The sequence below is a fragment of the Plectropomus leopardus genome, chromosome 10 (assembly GCF_008729295.1).
Source record: "Plectropomus leopardus isolate mb chromosome 10, YSFRI_Pleo_2.0, whole genome shotgun sequence".
Lineage (NCBI taxonomy): Eukaryota > Metazoa > Chordata > Actinopteri > Perciformes > Serranidae > Plectropomus > Plectropomus leopardus.
The window spans coordinates 4,518,288-4,536,175 of NC_056472.1; the positions used below are offsets into that span (position 1 = coordinate 4,518,288).

The window sequence follows — 17,888 nt, forward strand, 5'->3', positions numbered from 1 at the left end:
CTGAGAAAAACGCTCAGAAATGTATCACATCAAAAACACAGACAACAATCCTGAGCTCCACCTCCAATATTGGGAAGCACTGAAATTATACAGAAGAACATTCAGAACTTCAGGGAGGAGCATGAGCATCAGCTTGCTACAACTGAAGAGTCTATTGACTCAAATCATTTCTGGAAAAATGGCATTTTCAACAAACCACACAAAGAAGAATTGGCTATTCAAAATGGTGAAATATGGAAAAAAGACAACCAGAACCCTTTAGACTACCAAATTACTGAAGAGGAGCTAGTGTCTAAAATCCACAGCCAAAGAAGGCCAGTGGTCTTGATGGTATCTTAAATGAAATGCTGAAATTTAGCAACCATAAGCTCAAAACTGCCTTATTAAAACTATTCAGCCTTGTCCTGAGTATTGCAAATTTCCCTGACATCTGGAGCAAAGGAATTATAACACTGATCTTGAAAAATTGAAACAAATTTGACCCACAATATCACCGAGGCAAATGTGTGAGCAGCAACCTGGGGAAGTTATTCTGCAGCATCCTTAACAGCCGACTGCAAGACCTCTTCAGAGATCATAATGTCCTGAGCAAGAGTCAGATTGGATTTACCCCACAACATAGAACTACCGACCATATCTATACCCTCCAAACCCTCGTCAATATCTGGTTTTGTCGATTTCAAAAAAACATTTGACTCAATTTGGCATAATGGTCTGTTCCTGAAATTTATTGCAAAAGCTGTAGAGAGGAAAATCTATGACATAATTAAAACAATGTATACAAATAATAAATGTGCTTTGAATATCGGTAATATGTTAACAGATTTCTTTCCCCAAAGTAGAGGGGTGAAACAGGGCTGCAGTCTCAGCCCCACCCTGTTTAATAATTATATTGATGTTCTGGCAAAATCACCAGAACAATCAGATATCCCTGGCCTCGCTCTTTCTGACTCAGAGATTAAATGCCTGCTCTTTGCAGATGATCTCATATTGCTGGCTCCATCTAAAGAGGCCTTACAACAGCACCTGGATCATCTGCAAAACTCCTGTCAGTCCTGGGCCCTGACAGTTCACCTGGAGAAGACCGGGGTTATGGTCTTCCAGAAACGACCCAGATGTCAGGGAAACCCAAATAGGATTTGCTGGGCTCAACCGACATCGATTACATTAACTATTGGACATCCATCATAAATACTCAAAGCAAACTTCAGTGCTGTGTGGTTTTAAACAGACAATACACGGTGGCTGACTGTCTGAGCAGCGTGCCTGATCAGAAACTGAGAAAGACATTGACTGTGTACAGACTCTGTGGTCACAGCTTGGCTATAGAGAGACACAGACACAGACAGACCTGGCTGCCTCATGAAGACAGGCTGTGTCAGTTCTGTCCACAGAGACAGGTGGAGACAGAGACACATTTCCTGCTACACTGTTGCACACATGATGATATTAGAACAAAGTTCTTCACACAAATTAAATGTAGATGCCAAGATTTAAATGCTCTCACTGAGCAGACAAAAATACAGTATCTACTGATGGAAATCATTGTCTGTGTCACAGAAGCAGCGAGGTATGTTGGTGCGTGTCACAGCCTACGGGACAACAACAACAACCTGAACAACAACCTGACGTGGTGTTTATACTTCATTTTTCCTGCACATCTCACTTTTTGTTTTGATTTTTTTTCTTATGTCTATATACAGTAGACATACCACACACACAGACACACACACACACACACACACACACACACACACACACAAAACAAAATGTTCTCGCTCTTTTTTATTCATGCATCTATTTTTTTTATCCAATGGATTGCTGTTGATTTGAATATCATGATTGATTTTTTTCCCTTGTATTTATTTATATCATCATTTAATTATATCTGAGGCATTGGCAATATGGTTTTACAAACATTCATGCCAATAAAGCAAATAGAATTGAATTTAAGTGAATACTGTAGAATAGTATAGTATAGTATAGAATAGATCTTTATTGTCCACCTGGGTGGAAACCACCAAACAGAATAAAAAGCAGACAAGCAGTTAGTAAAAGTTAGTGAAACACACAGAAATGGGTCATTAGGAACACTGAACACATTAAATCAGTTCGTGTCACTGTCTGTCTGAGGTTTAAAGCTCATCAGTCACTTAGTTGAGTTAGGCCAAGTACACACTGTACGATTTCAGCCGTTTTTGACTCGATTTTTGAGCCGCACGACTCATTTTAAAGTCGGGCAGAATTTCAGCTTCGTCTTGGGTCATTGTGTGGCTGTGCAGTGTACTTGAGTGAGCAAGGACTGATCACCTGCTCCACTGTGGGTTGGTTCTCGCACAGTTGAAGCAGGGCCACGAGTTGATTCCCCAATGTCAGCATTTGTTTTTTTGTTTTTTTCTCACTGCGACTGCGCGAAGTTGAAACAGCATCTGAAAACGCCATGGCAACACAACGCTGGGCAGAAAATTAACACCATGAATCAAGTTGCCACCAATGAAAGTAGCTAGCTTACCTCCGGTTCTCTCTGCAAAATGGACAAGCCATACTGTCCATGTCCTCCAAGCCATCTGTGAGTCCATATTTGCCAGCGCCTCTTTTTCTTGGAGGTTTCGGCACACAGGATTGCACAGATTATCAAGGCAGCACACTTCTGCCTTGCTAGCATTGTTGCTAATACCTGCCTCGGAGCTTTCAAACTAATCATTATTTAGAATTGTCAGTTACCAGGACAGTCTGCAGGGGGCTGACAGGCCGCTTTCACACATAAAGTGTGAGCTCTCAGGTCACAATCTGACCGTACAGTGTGAACACATTAATTGTGAGCTTTGGCTTTACATCGCAGGCGATTTACTTGTACAGTATGAGATGGAATTAACAACCACATTTCTAAAATCGTACAGTGTATGCCCAGCTTTAGGAATACTGACGGCACTGGAATGAAGGACTTCTTGAATATATTTTTTCCAGAGACTCTATAGGCCCTCCCAGAGCTCAGAAGAACTGGCTGGAGGAGGATAGAATTCCTCATCCTTTCTGTAAAAAGTTATCTCAAGGTCATCTGTGGCTTGCCAACTATTATGCTCGCCATTGATACAATCCTAGAAAGTTTACTCTTACCTGTACAGTTCAGGTGACCGCACCAGGCAGGAAGGTGAGAAGTTATAACACTCTCAATCATAGTTTTATACACTAATTCAAAAATCTGCAGACGAACACCTGGGCCACTAGGTTTGCATGTAAAGATGTGTGTCTGTGTGACCATACCAGAGTTCATCCATGCATGACTGTGTGTATTTGCATCTCAACCCTCAGCCCTTCTTTGTGGATCACAACTGTCGCTCCACGACCTTCATTGACCCCCGGCTGCCCCTCCAGAGTTCTCGCTCCACTGGGCTCCTGGCCCACCGCCAGCACCTGAGCCGCCAGCGCAGCCACAGTGCTGGGGAGGTGAGAGACCGGCCGCCACTGCACCACTTGTCACCTGGAGTCAACTTAAGGCTAGGAGAGAGACGCTGCAATGTTTACAGAGGCCAGTTTGAAGGAGAAAAATGCTTGGTTAGTTTCTGCACTGTGGGCACAGGCGGGGGAGTTCTCCCCTCAGTCTCTGGTGGAGCCGTCCTGCAAGGACATTGGCGCTACTTTCAGTGCAAGAGTATTAAAACATTAAGTGCAGTTGCATTTGACTTAGTCCTTCGAGATATTCTACTGCATCACAGGAATGACTGAAAATCTCCATAAACACTCTGCATCTCAAATAATCATAGTTATATTGATAGGAGGAGGGAGAGAGACGGCTGCCTCTGTCAAAGCTCTGCTGCACTGTATGTAGGAATGACAGCATCACTCACACATCATCACATTATTTAAGATGCCTCAGTATAGTACCCATAAACACGAGGGGCCATCGTGAACATGATAGATAGCTTAACCCTTTGGTACCTGGAGTGACATTACTTTTCTAGTGCTCCTTTTAGATGCCCTTCACAAGTATTTCAAACTTTGAGCAAATTAGTGCAATTTCTGTCAATCACATGGGGAAAAGGGCAATGAGCAACTTGGCAAAAAAATGTTCTACAAATTGCAAAATATTTTGTAGATTTAAACAGTTGTTGAAAAAAGCTAGGGGAAAATGTCAGGAGTTAAAAAGTTAGGGAAAACTTATATAACCATCATTACATATTTAAAATTATGTTATAGAATTGTTAGAATTTTAAGCACATTTTCTAGGTCATTTTTTGTGTATTGTTTGGATTTCTTTTTTCTTTTTTTTTTTTCAAAATTTTCTTGTAAATTTTTGGGTCATTTCTTCTTTCATCGTTCATTCGCCTTCCACCCATGTTTTTAAAAGAAATCAAGCCAATTTGCTCAGGTATCAAAGGGTTAAGTCAATAGAACCTGCAACTTTTTGGATTCACTGATCTGGTTAAGGTAACTGATTTTGGATAGGTCTCCAAAATGTCTAGTGTGGAGAAATCGTCCACACTGATGCATCTAACTGCTTTGTTGACAATCTGGTATCTGAGACTGCTGAAAATAGCCTTTGTTTTGAGTGTTTGTTTGCTGTGGAAACTGGTTGGCAGAGATTTGTTATTATTGTGTGAGAACATGCAGAGCTGTCAAGTAATCAGCAGGAGGGGAGGTCAGTGTTGAGGATGACCGGCAGATGGATCGGCCTCAGAACTAGGATGCGACCTGAACCGTAGTGCTTCCTTTTGTCACAGGTGGTGGACGACTCTCGCCAAACCAACCCGCCCTCCATGCCCCGCCCCTCCAGCACCTTCAGCGGCTCCAGTCGAAGTCAGTACCACGACGTGGTGCCTGTGGGTAGGTCGAGCAGGATCACGCGCATGCAAGCATGATCTGTCAACAAACACAGGACACATATTAACACAAATTATGTGAAGGAATTTTAAGCTCCCTTTCCAAGTCTTGTTTGCCGTATTTGTTTTTCCTTTCTTTTTTTTTTTTCTTTCTTTAAAATTTTCAGGCAATTTTCTTGTTTTTTATGTTTTGTTTTTTTTTGTAATTTCTTACTGAGTTTTGGTTCATCTCTTTTGTCACTCATTGCCTTCTTCTGATGGTCTTGGAAGAAATCAATTTTCTCAGGTTTCAAAGAGTTAATGCACCTTTCCTCATTTTTCTCCAGCCTACAATGACAAGATAGTGGCGTTTCTACGGCAACCCAACATCGTTGAGATCCTGCAGGAAAGGCAACCTGAGCTCGCCAGGAATCACTCGCTCAAGTATGTCCCTCGCCGTGTCCGTTTTCACCCTCCGGTCTTTGTCTCTCTCTCTTCCCCTCCAGCCTCACATCCAGCACCTCCATTATCATCATCAGTCAAACTGAGCGCACAGTTGACCTTTAATCCTAATGGACTGTGTCAGTTTACCCCCTGACGTGTATGTGTGTATGTGTGCAGGGAAAAGGTGCAGTTTATTCGCAGTGAGGGAGTCACCGGGCTGGCTCGTCTCTCTAGCGACGCTGACCTCGTCATGCTGCTCAGGTGAGTGCAGCACACTTGTGTTTGTGTGTTCAGGTCAGGGACTGATCATAGCTCACTTGAGAAAAGTTATAACCATCTGGCTCCAGCATTTCCAAGAATTATGCTTTTCTAGGATGTGTGATTTCTGCATTCTGCTTCTTTCTGATTCTTCTGTGCGCGTCCCTCTCTCTTGTCTCCAGCTTATTTGAGGAGGAGGTGATGTCATACGTACCACCTTTACTCCACCCGAGTTACTGCCTGTCCTCTCCTCAGAGCTCCCCTGGTGAGTGTCTGTCTCACTCTGTCTGCATCAAGTTTATTACCTTCATGCACCTTTTATTAAAGCCGTTCCCTTTATTAAATTTGACACCATCCACCCGGAGTTTTGCTTTACATCTTCCTACTAAATAAGAGAAGCGATTTCATAGAACCTTCATACAGTATATACCACAGGTTGGTGTCAGGCTAGTATGAAATATTTATGTTACACTCACAAAAGACATACTTTAAATTTACACTCACATTCCATGTTAACACCCCAACCTCTGCACACATACACATTTTCGCTTAGTTCTCTGCCTTAATTCTTGGTGGCATAGATTTAACAAGGTGCTGGAAACGCTCCTCAGAGATTTGGGTTCATATTGACATGATAGCATCACGCAGTCAACGCAAATTTGTCTGCTTCACATCCATAATGTGAATCTCCTGTTCCGCAATATCCCAAAGGCACTTCACTTGATTGATATCTGGTGACTGCGGAGGCCAGTTAAGTACAGTGAACTCATCATCATGTTCAAGAATACAGTGAGATGATTTGAGCTTTAAGCGATGAACAATTGTTACTAATTGTTATGATCCACTGATACAAGGGCAGGATTGATCCATGCTTTCTTGTTGTTTATGCCAAATTCTGACCCTAACATCTGAACGTCGCAGCAGAAATTAGGACTTATCATATTTTCCAATCTGCACTGCCCAATTTTAATGAGCCTGTGCAAATTGTAGCCTCAGCTTCCTGTTCGTAGCTGACAGCATTGGCACCCGGTGTGGTCCTCTGCTGCTGTAGCCCATCTGCCTCCAGGCTCAATGTGTTGTGCGTTCAAAGATGCTCTTATGCACACCTTGGTTGTGACGAGTGGTTATTTGAGTTACTGTTGCCTGTCCACCTTGCCACACCCTGGATATTTAGTCTTTTTTCCTCTTTTTCTTTCTCTGCAAATCCTAGTGATGGTTTTACGTGAAAATCCCAGTTAGATCAGCAGTTGCTGAAATACTCAGACCAGCCCATCCAGCACCAAGCATAATGCCACGTTTAAAGTCACTTAAATCACCTTTCTTTCTCATTCTGATGCTCAGTTTGAACTTCAGCAGATCATCTTGACCATGTCTACATGCCTAAATGCACTGAGATGCTGCCATGCAATTGGCTGATTCGACATCTGCATTAATGAGTGGTTGAACAGGTGTACCTAATAAAGTGGCTGGTGAGCTTATATTTTCTTTTCAACTAAAAATAATAAGTTAGGGTAGATGTGTCCTAAGGTGGTTGACGCACACACACACACAGAGAGAGACACGCAAACACAGACTTCCTCTCTTCAGGTTGTGTCAGTGTACAAGTGCCTGTCCTGCACACTCTCCACACCTCTCCACACTGAGCCTGCCTCTAATCTTAAACTGTTCAACCAAAACACAGACAGATGAAGAGGTGTCTCTCTCTGCCTGCTATTTATTTTTTAAATGAATGTCGGCTACAACTGATAGAAAATAACAATCCAGGATTAACCTGCATACAGCACTTCCGATTCTCAGATTTCGATTCTGCCTCTCCCAATTTCCGCTTTGGATCATTTTAATTTCATTTTATCTCAGTCTCCCTCTAGCTGTATTCTATTTTTAAACCCACCTCTGTCTCCCCTCATTGTCTGTTTATATCTCGACTTTCATCATCCATATTTTCGGCCTTTTTCTTCCTTCCTGTGTCTTTATTTCTGTCTCTCATTTATATCTCAGGCACCCAGCGAGCTAATGCCCGCGCTCCAGCTCCCTATAAGCGAGATTTTGAAGCCAAACTGAGGAACTTCTATCGAAAGCTGGAGACCAAAGGTTATGGTCAGGGACCGGGAAAAGTCAAGTAGGTTAAACTGTGCAATTCTAAGGAATTCATGTATAGATTGTCTGATTTAGTATCAGTTTATATAACTATATTAAGAAAACAGTAAGACCTTCAGCCAATTTATAATAGTTTCTGCATTCACTAGATGACGAAATGTTATATATTTTTCTTGTTGGGAACAAATCTCATGAAAAGATAAACTACTATAAATTGATGCTACTAACAAGTATTGTGTGTATATTTTTTGTTTCTTTCATGACAGTACAACAATATTATTAACAAATGGCCATGGACAGGGGGTCAGTGGTCACAGTACTAAACAAAAAAACCCAAAAAAACAAAACAGAACCCCCACCCCTCCCAAAAAAAAACAAACCACCAAACATAAAAACAAAATACAAGTCAGCTGTAGGATGCAAACAATGTATAAATTACTTGCACTCAAAAAACAAAACAAAAAAAAGTAAAGAAAAAGGGACAATGACAGAGTAGAAACAGGTCTAATTACCTGTTCATACAAACGTATGTATGTGATCTTAACCTGCTGGGAAAGACAGCTCCTCAATTTTGTGTGTATCTAAAGCCTGATATACCTTCTTCCTCTGTGCCATAGAGCTCCATTGTTGTAACACTGTTGCACAGTGTAACGTGTTCCTTTATTACCATGAACACCCACACTTTTGTTTAATTTGACTCAGTCCTACTTGCATTGTCCTGCTGCTGTAAACACTGGCTAAAACACTAAATATATATAATTATATAAATTTAAAATAGTCCCCAACAAATGCACATTTTTGTGGGAGCCGCCCCATTGTTCATATCAGGTCTAATACTACTGGATCTGGGTGTGTGTTTATGTGCTCCAGGCTCATCATACGCAGGGACCACCTCCTGGAGGACGCCTTTAACCAAATCATGTGTTACTCCCGTAAAGACCTGCAACGGAGTAAACTCTACGTCAGCTTTGTGGGCGAGGACGGGTAAGAGAGACGCTTCTCATTCTTAGTTCATTTCCTTATCAGTGCCAAGTGTGAAGTGAGGGTATTTGCTGTAATTGATCCAGGGGAGTTTTGATTCATTCTTATCTTTAGTTTCAACATGTGCAATTACACACACATCTGATAACATCCCAGTAAATCCACAGTCTGCTGGTGAGTGAGCAGCTGGAGCAAGTGGGTGGGAAAAGAAAAGAATGAAAAGCATGGGATGTTTGAACATCAGAATGTAGAGTTATTGTAAACAGAGATGACTGGCACCTTCTACTCTGAGTTTCTGAATGACTGATGGTCATATATCCTTTGTTATCAGTTAATTGTAGTATCTTGTATCCTTTTCTTGTTGTAAATGCACAAGGGCCGATGATTGTAGGGGTGTGTCTTTGCTGAAATAATAATAATCACCAGCTCCTAGATTTAGCATGATTGTTTTTTGTAAAATACACACTTATTCTGAATTTGATGCCGGCAAAATGTTCCCAAAAAATTGGGGCAGGAGCAACAAAAGACTAGTGGAATGCTCAGGAAACACCCGTTTGAAACATTCCACACATCAAATGGTTAACTGGTAACTGATGATGGTATCATGATTCGGTACGAGAGCGGCAAAAGGCTGAGTCGCTCTCTAGCAAAGAGGGCACAAGGTTTGCTATTTTGTGAAAAACTGTGAGTAAACAGTATAATAGTTTAGGAACAAAATTTATCAAAGTACAGTTGTAAAGAATTGATAGATTTCACCATCTACAATCCATAATATTATCAAAAGAGTCAGAAATCTTTGCTAGAAGGGGGCTGAAAAAATTAGATTTAATGCCCATGACCTTTGACCTGTCAAGCTGCACTGCATAAAAACAGTGACTTGATTGTGCAAAGGACGCTTGGGAATGCTTTGAAAATCCATTGTCAGTAAACACAGTTAATCGCTGTATTTAGAAATGCAAGTTAAGACTCTGTCATGCAAAATGAGAGCCAATTATCAACAACATCCAGACACACAGTCAACTTCTCTGGGCCCGAACTCATCTGAGATGGACTGACTCAAAGTAGAAAAGTGTGCTGTGGTCTGACGAGTCCACATTTCAAGCTGTTTTTGGATATCATGGACAATAGGAAAAGGACCATCCAGACGGTCACCAGCTCACAGTTCAAAGCCACCATCTGTAATGGTATGGGGGGGTGTTAGTGCCCATGGCATCATGGGTAACTTCACATCTGTGAAGGCACCATGAATGCTGAAAGGTACATACGGTTTTGGAGCAACATATGCTGCCATCTCAACGTCTTTTTCAGGGCCGTCCCTCCTTATTTCAGCAAGAAAGTGAGACTCATTCTGCATGTGTTAAAACAACATGGCTTTGTATTAAAAGTTTGCATGTACTAGACTGGCCTGCCTGCAGTCCAGACCTGTATCCCACTGAACATGTGTGGAGCATTATGAAGAACAAAATACCATAAAGGAGACCCTGGAGTGTTGCACAACTGAAGTCATATATCAAGCAAAAATGGGAACACACAATATCAAAACTAAAATTAGTACCCTTAGTTCCCAGATGCCTACTAAAGAAAAGGTGATGTCACACAGTCGTAAACATGCCCCATCTTTTTTGAAATGTGTTGCAGGTATTAAATTCAGAATTTAAAAAAAAAAAAGGTTATCAGTATGAACATTAAATGCTATGTTTTTGTACTGTATTCAATTGAATTAAGGTCAAAAATGATTTGCAAATCACCCACTTTTTTATATCAGTGTTGTATATTATTGTGTGATGATTGCAGGCTGGACTACAGTGGACCCTCCAGAGAGTTTTTCTTCCTGGTGTCCAGAGAACTGTTCAACCCGTATTACGGCCTGTTTGAATACTCGGCCAATGACACGTACACTGTCCAGATCAGCCCCATGTCTGCCTTTGTGGACAACCACCATGAATGGTGAGGTTTTTCGTATATGCATGTAATCAGTGTATCTGTTTAATGTATGTGGTGAAAGTTAGTGTGCCGCTGTGCTGACAGTGAAGTGTTGATCTTGTCTGCTTGGACTGCTGCTCCCAAAATAGAAGTCATTTGCGGGGTGCTGTGTGGAAATTTGGATCAGCAATTTGTGGTTCACCCGGCAATTTTGCCTCGGTGACAGTGATTGGGTGGACAGATGGATAGATCATCAGATGATGAATGGATGGGCAGACAGCTAGACAGGACAATCATAATATGATCTGATGGAGAAGATAGCCGATGTAGCAACATAAGTCTTCAGGGGTTTGTTTGTCACTCTGGACAAAATTCGTGGTACCTATTAAATTGAAGAATGTCAAGTCAATACTTTTGTTCTTGGAGGGACAATCTGTCTGACTTTAGAGACGTTCTCAAGAAAGAAAGGATTTAGAAACATGTTCCCTGCTGGTTCAGTTGTTCTCTGTATGACAGGCTCCAGCACTGTTCTGACTCAATGCAAAATCTGGAGGGGTGTTATTCATTGTCATAAACAATGTCACAATCTGGTGTGTTCTCAGTTATAAAATGAACTTCAAATCTCACTTAAGCCCGTTAAATACTACATGAGAGAAACATGGATGAAAGAAGCTAACTAACTTCCACAGGGTTTATACATACGCAGATAGAAGATTTAAAACCAATCTGCTATGTTACGATCTTTCTGTCAACACCTGAAAGAGTAAACCCACTCCATCTGGTACTCAAAGCAGTTTACACCAAACACTTGATGTGAAAAATCATTTGAAGGGAAGATTCATTCCACCTCTGATGCCTGTATTGACCTGTATTTTCTCTGCTGTGTCCAGGTTTCGCTTCAGTGGACGTATCCTGGGCCTGGCCCTCGTCCACCAGTACCTGCTGGATGCCTTCTTCACCCGACCCTTTTACAAGGGGCTTCTTCGCATGTGAGTACCTCACCCCACTTCCCTCTGACTTCCAATTCCACACCAGCATTTCCAATCAGATCCCCCTCACTAACTCTGTCAGGCCGTGCTGAGAATCTAAGTGTTGCAGTCAGATCCTCTCAGCCGGCAGCTGGCAGCAGGAGCAGCGTCCTTATTAATAGCTTTGTCCAAACAACCTCAATCCCTGCCAAATGTCTGCACTAAGGACAGATGTTTATGTCATTATAAGGGCTCTTAACCTCCTCAGCAGCCCGGATCCTATCTTGGCTTTACCATTATCATACAAACAAGCTTTTATCAAACCAGTGGATATGTGTTTTAAACTCTAATACAAATTACATCCAGTAGTTGCAATGACATGAAATATTTAATCATCATAATCACCGGGAGGAAAGACTATGCATAAGATATACATACCTCATACTTTTTTTTTTAAAGATTATTTTTTGGCATTTTTGCCTTTATTAGATAGGACAGATCAGCAGTGCGAAGGGGGGAGAGAGAGGGGACGACATGCAGCAAAGGGCTGTGAGCCGGACTTGAACCCGTGACTGCTGCGGCACAGCAGTGCCATTATACATGGGGCACCTGCTCAATCCACTAAGCCACTGGGCGCCCCACCTTATACTTTTTTGTTTTTAAATATAGGCCTCTACCAAACAGTTAAAATGTCATTTCGTGGTATTAGTAAGTAAAACAGAAATAAAAGTTCAAAATTACAGATCATGTACTGTTGTAATGCCTGTAATATATAAGTATACCAACATATATCAGTTTGTTACCATGAAATTATTAGTATTAGTAGTATACCAGCACTAATATTATTTCTGTGCATTATTCTATATACTATTATATTATATTATTATATATTCTAGATCAGACATAATGAACTGGTGGACCGCAGTCCGGATCCAGACCAAAATGTTGTCCTATCCGGACCTGTGGCCAAGTTGTAATGCCATGTAAGAATAAGAACAATAATCTTTACGGAGTAGGGCTGGGCTTAATCAAAAGATAATGAAAACCAACATTAAGAACCTCTAACCAATGCAATCTTACCCATTTCAGTAATTTCAGTTATTTAAAAATTCTCCTAATCCGGGCCTGCCAACTCCCACACCTCTGGTGTGTGTCTCACGCTTGTGGGCTGTGTCTCGCACTCTCAGGACACAGAGAAAAGCGAGGGCAGAATGGTTGAATAATCATGTAAAAAAGGGAACGACTTTGACTCTGGAATACAGCTGAGTGTTTGACAGCAGAGTCGTATGTGCTTCTACTGTGTTTCACTATCGCAGATCAAACAGCTGATGGTCCGACAGCAGCACAGTGAGACAGATAAACAGAGCGCAGCTTCTCTTCACAGCACCAAAGTGTCTGAAACAGCCACATTTGCAACAGTGGAAAGTGGCTTCTTTAGACTTCACAGGCTACTTTGTGTTAGTTTCAGGTTCAATCAGACTTTGTAGGAATTATTTAGAAACACCAGGATGCATCGCTCCATGACTCATCCAGCCGCTCAGGCTGAGCTCTCATTATTATTACCAGGGACAGATGTCATGCTTTGGGGGCCTGGGGCCACAGGCTCATTACCTTATTTTCACCCTTTCTCTAACTGGGAATGTTGGTAGGCTGTTAGCAGCTATAGGAGAAGTAGGCCTACTCAAAAAAAAAAAAAAGATTGATGAGTGAAATGATTAATAGTACAGATGTTTGACAGAAGTTGAAGTCAGAGTCCTGCAGTCAGGAGAGGTTGGCTTATTATCAGCACAAAATGCTTAAATTTACCTGTAGTTTGTTTAAGATGGAGCTTTTAATTTTTATATAATAAAGAAAAAAATAAAAAGCAAAATAACAGTTCATTAATCGTAATTAAGATGAAATGTTCAATAAATCGTTGATTGTAGGTATGAGGTTCGGACCCTTACTGGGAGGAAATTTTAGCAACTGGACCTATTTGAATTTTAGTTGAATACCTTTGTTCTAGATATTTACCATTACAGTATTTTGAAAAACATCTAAGATAGATTTTTTCCTTAAATTTTAAAATGTAATAGTATTAAATATATTGTATTAACAACAGTAACTTTTTTTGTCATAAAAATTGTGAATTTTTTATCTTAGAATCACTACGTTTTCTATGAAACCCTTTTGGTAGCTTTAGACAGTAATAAATATAAATAATGCTGAAAATTAAATGTATCATTTAACAACAGTCAATGACCTCTGAAATTGTGACATGTAAAAAATGTATGCCTTCCTTTGAAAATCCCACCACATGTCTGGAGGAGGTGAACTGAAAAAAAACTTACTATTAAGGATACAGTGACATCTTGTGATTTTTTTTTAGCTAAACATACCTAAACAGAATGGTAGAGATAACTCAGTCAGATTGAGTTAAGTTCAACATATTTTCTGTTAAGATACAGTGATTTTAAATGTGCTCTACTGAACAGCTGAGCAGGACGTTTAATATTGTTTTATCGCTTGTCTACCATCAGCATATTGATTGACATTACTGAAGCTCAGAAAGTTCTATCAACATGGTAATTACATATGTATATATATTGTGAAAGACTTAAGTAAGTATTAAGTATTCTGAAATTAACAATATATTGCACCCCAGGCTAAAACATGTTAAAAGGGTTAAAACGTACATTTTGAGATTGTTAAAGGTAAAAGTCAAGACCAAGATGTTCAAAATGTCACCTTTACGTAAAATGTTTTAGTATAAAAAAATCCTGTAGGTTTGTTTTGCCCTCTACTTGTATTTATTATCTCTATATCTTAGTAAGCATTCCACATTTCTCATAACTGAGCTGGTACATCTCCAGGGCTTTATCCTGATACATAATAAATTTGAGCAAACATATTTTTTCTGCCATGCATCATGCTGTGTGTTTTAGTTTACTGCCTTTGGGGAAAGCTGTCTTTTGCTATTGTACATCAAGTAATTAACCTTTGACCTCCCTTATTACAGTTAGCCATAGTTTATGAGTAAGACACGTCATCAATACCTTATTGACCCCTCTGTAAGCTCCATGTAACCTCTGCCTGCGATCATGCAGCCCATGTGACCTGAGCGACCTGGAGTTCCTGGATGAGGAGTTCCACCAGAGCCTGCAGTGGATGAAAGACAACGACATCGAAGACATGCTGGACCTCACCTTCACTGTCAATGAGGAGGTGTTTGGACAGGTGTGTGTGTGTGTGTGTGTGTGTGTGTGTGTGTGTGCGTGCGTGCGTGCGTGCGTGCGTGCGTGTGTGTTTAAAAATGAGTAAAATAATTCCTGAACCTCTTAAATTTGCGGCTGCAGCCTGGTAAAAATACGTGTGTGTGTGTGTGTGTGTGTGTGTGTGTGTGTTCGTGTGTTCGTTTCTCTGTGTGTGTGTGTGTGTGTGTGTGTGTGTGTGTGTGTGTGTGTGTGTGTGTGTGTGTGTGTGTGTGTGTGTGTGTGTGTGTGATTGCTCAGATTACAGAGAGAGAGCTGAAGCCAGGCGGGGCTGGTATCCCTGTATCAGAGAAGAACAAGAAGGAGTACATTGAGCGTATGGTCAAGTGGCGTATAGAGCGAGGAGTGGCCCAGCAGACGGAGAGCCTGGTCAGAGGTTTCTATGAGGTACAGCACTCAACAGGATACTTCACTGATTTTCAACAAGCTTTGTATCAAAACAATGTGGGTAGTGTGTGTAGATGAACTGTGGAAAACTACCCTCCATCTAACCAGTGCCTCGATAACCCCTTCTCCTCCCACAGCGAAATCCCCCAAATGACGCAAATTGATGCAAAACACATCATTTTGCCAAGTGTCACTGGCTCTCAGGGATGTTGCTTGAACTACATACTGTGCTTCTACATTTTGATATTGCTTGCCACTGCGGACACAAAGAGTTTACAAGCAGGTCAAGAGACAAACGCCCCACACCCTTCTCTCTCTTGCTCTCAAACTCAAATCCAAATCTGATCATGTGGTAAAACAAGGCAGTGCTGTTTATATATAAACCAAGATATGTTACTGCACTCTCTTTTTCTCACCTTAAATGTTTTTAGAAACACATTTTAGTGCCATGTTTAGCTGTACTAGTATGAGAGTTTGTGAACACGTAGTAGGTGCCTTAGTGCTTCCTGCAAAGTGAAAATGGAGGCTGAGATCAAACAGTAAAACTAAGTACTGCCGATCATATATAAACCAAGACGCTGTTACTGTGTTGCCTAATCTCTATCTATCTATCCATAGATATATGTCTTCATGAGTGACTCTGACTTATATAACAGAAAGATTTTTTTTTAAATACTTGCTATATTTGATGCGAACATTGGCTCTGAAAATCCATCAAACTATGATGTGATCCTATGTAACTGTAACTTTAAAAACTTTTTTTAAAAAGCCCAAATATATTGCAACTTGCATTGCAACTTTTCAGAAAAGTCGCAGCAAAGTCAGGCATTTCAGTCCCTCTTTTGCAATAACTTGTGAAAGAGAGACTTTAGCACGAAAAATGTTTAGATTTTGTGAGCTGTTCAGTTTGGATGTGAATCTGAGGGCCTGTTCCAACTCAGCATGTCGGGAGAATCTGTTCAAACTCTGAATAACAATGGTTACATGTGCGAGTATTTCTCTGAAACATTTGTATGAGTGAGAGTGTAGAACTGTAAGAAGATGGAGATAGCTCACAGTCCTGCATGCTGTGGAGGCTCAGCATGACAAAGTGAACCCAGAGTGGTCATGCAGTTTGGACTGGTGCTCATATTCTGCTTTTTCTCATTTGTTTTCATAAGCAGAACAAACCCAGTCTTAAACCTGCTTAAATCCGTTGCCTTGCAGGATGACAGATTACCGGCTCTTTGTAGGCTGTATGTCTGTCAACATGAGTTTACAGGCCTCGCTTTGCTAAACAAACAAAATCCAACATTTAGTGTTATAAAAACTGATGGAAACTTTTCCCACAATAATGTTTATCCTCTTGCCATCTGTGTATTTCCACAACAAGGATCTACTGTAACTGTGTCAGGGCTCTGAAATTCCTCGAACAATGACGGCTGTGGCAAGACTGTTATAAATGAATAGGTACCATATGTTATACCACGTGTTCGTCCGTTTATACGTGTGTGTGTGTGTGTGTGTGTGTGTTAGGTGGTGGATGTACGACTGGTGTCAGTGTTTGATGCCAGGGAGCTGGAGCTGGTGATTGCAGGCACGGCAGAGATCGACCTGGCAGACTGGAGGAACAACACCGAGTACAGAGGAGGTATGTAAAGCTGCAGGGAGGCGCTCAGAGCAGAGATGAAGATCAAAGTGTTTGTGGCACACTCACAGCAATGTCAGAGAACTAGCAAAGTCAAATGCACACACCGGCTTACGTTCAAATGACATGTTTATCCACAACTTGGAGCTGCAACCACTAACCCTCTGTTGTGAGCAGGGGGATTAGATAGATGCCTTGTGTAACAGCACCCTTGCGCTGAGGTGGGTGAAAGTGTGTCCCATTTACTTTTTTTCAGCCAGTCTGAGGATGAAACGTGGAAATCTGATCCTGATAGGGAGGTGGAGACAAAAAATCTAATGAAATTGTCCGTAACCTATTTTACACTTCTTTCGACACAGGTTTGCCAGGGATCCTTAAAAAGTCTTAAAAGGCATTAATATAATTAATTTAAAAATAAGGCCTTAATTGGTTTTAAAATGACTGAAATTATTCTTACAACAGTCTTAAAATTCTCCGACATTGAAAGTAAGATTTTACAATTGTTTTTTTCTTACGTTACATTGTGAAATCTCAACATAATTGATGACATATATTTTTGGTTAAGCAGTTTAATAAATTCAACTTGTGCATTATTCTAGACAAAATCGCCAAGAACACCAATGAGAAATGCTATATATTTCCTCCTTCTGTTTTTGATAATATAATATGTTCACTGTCGTCCATGGGTTCCGCTCTAAAAAGGGTTGTATTTGTCAACACTTGATGTAGATAATTTAACTTTTTTCAGGAGCCAAAAGACGTCATGTTTAAGGTTGCCATAAACATTTGGGCAAAATAAAACTTTTCTTTAATTTTGGTTATTAGTAGTTCAGTTCTAAGATTTAGTTCAAGTGGCATTAAAAAGCCTTAAATAGTTTTTTGGCTGAAGCTGTAGGAACCCTGATACAGCTTTAACCCACAATGTCCACTGTGAATGTGATCCACTGCCATTGAAATCAATTTGACAATGTCCACTGGATGAGTTGGCGCATTACACCTCATCACCTCTTAAACTAGGATATCCTGCAATAATAAACTGTAAAATCCGACATGTTGATTTACTTAAAATCTTGAAAACGACTGCCTTGTTTACTTTATATCTGAAGTTTATTTGAAATTTAGCTGAATTTGCTTAATTTTATGAAGTTGCTGC

The 17,888-nt window shown here is 40.7% G+C and overlaps 1 protein-coding gene across 1 annotated transcript in view; it reads left to right on the forward strand.

Annotated features, from left to right (window-relative positions):
* The window catches only part of hecw2a (HECT, C2 and WW domain containing E3 ubiquitin protein ligase 2a), a 58,011-nt gene that overhangs the window by 34,183 nt on the left and 5,940 nt on the right, over positions 1–17,888 (forward strand). The window contains 12 exon segments of the mRNA XM_042495139.1: positions 3,313–3,447; positions 4,722–4,824; positions 5,147–5,243; positions 5,421–5,504; positions 5,684–5,766; positions 7,500–7,620; positions 8,469–8,582; positions 10,374–10,526; positions 11,393–11,491; positions 14,557–14,686; positions 14,962–15,108; positions 16,624–16,738. Of these exon segments, the coding sequence (XP_042351073.1) occupies positions 3,313–3,447; positions 4,722–4,824; positions 5,147–5,243; positions 5,421–5,504; positions 5,684–5,766; positions 7,500–7,620; positions 8,469–8,582; positions 10,374–10,526; positions 11,393–11,491; positions 14,557–14,686; positions 14,962–15,108; positions 16,624–16,738 (1,381 nt within the window).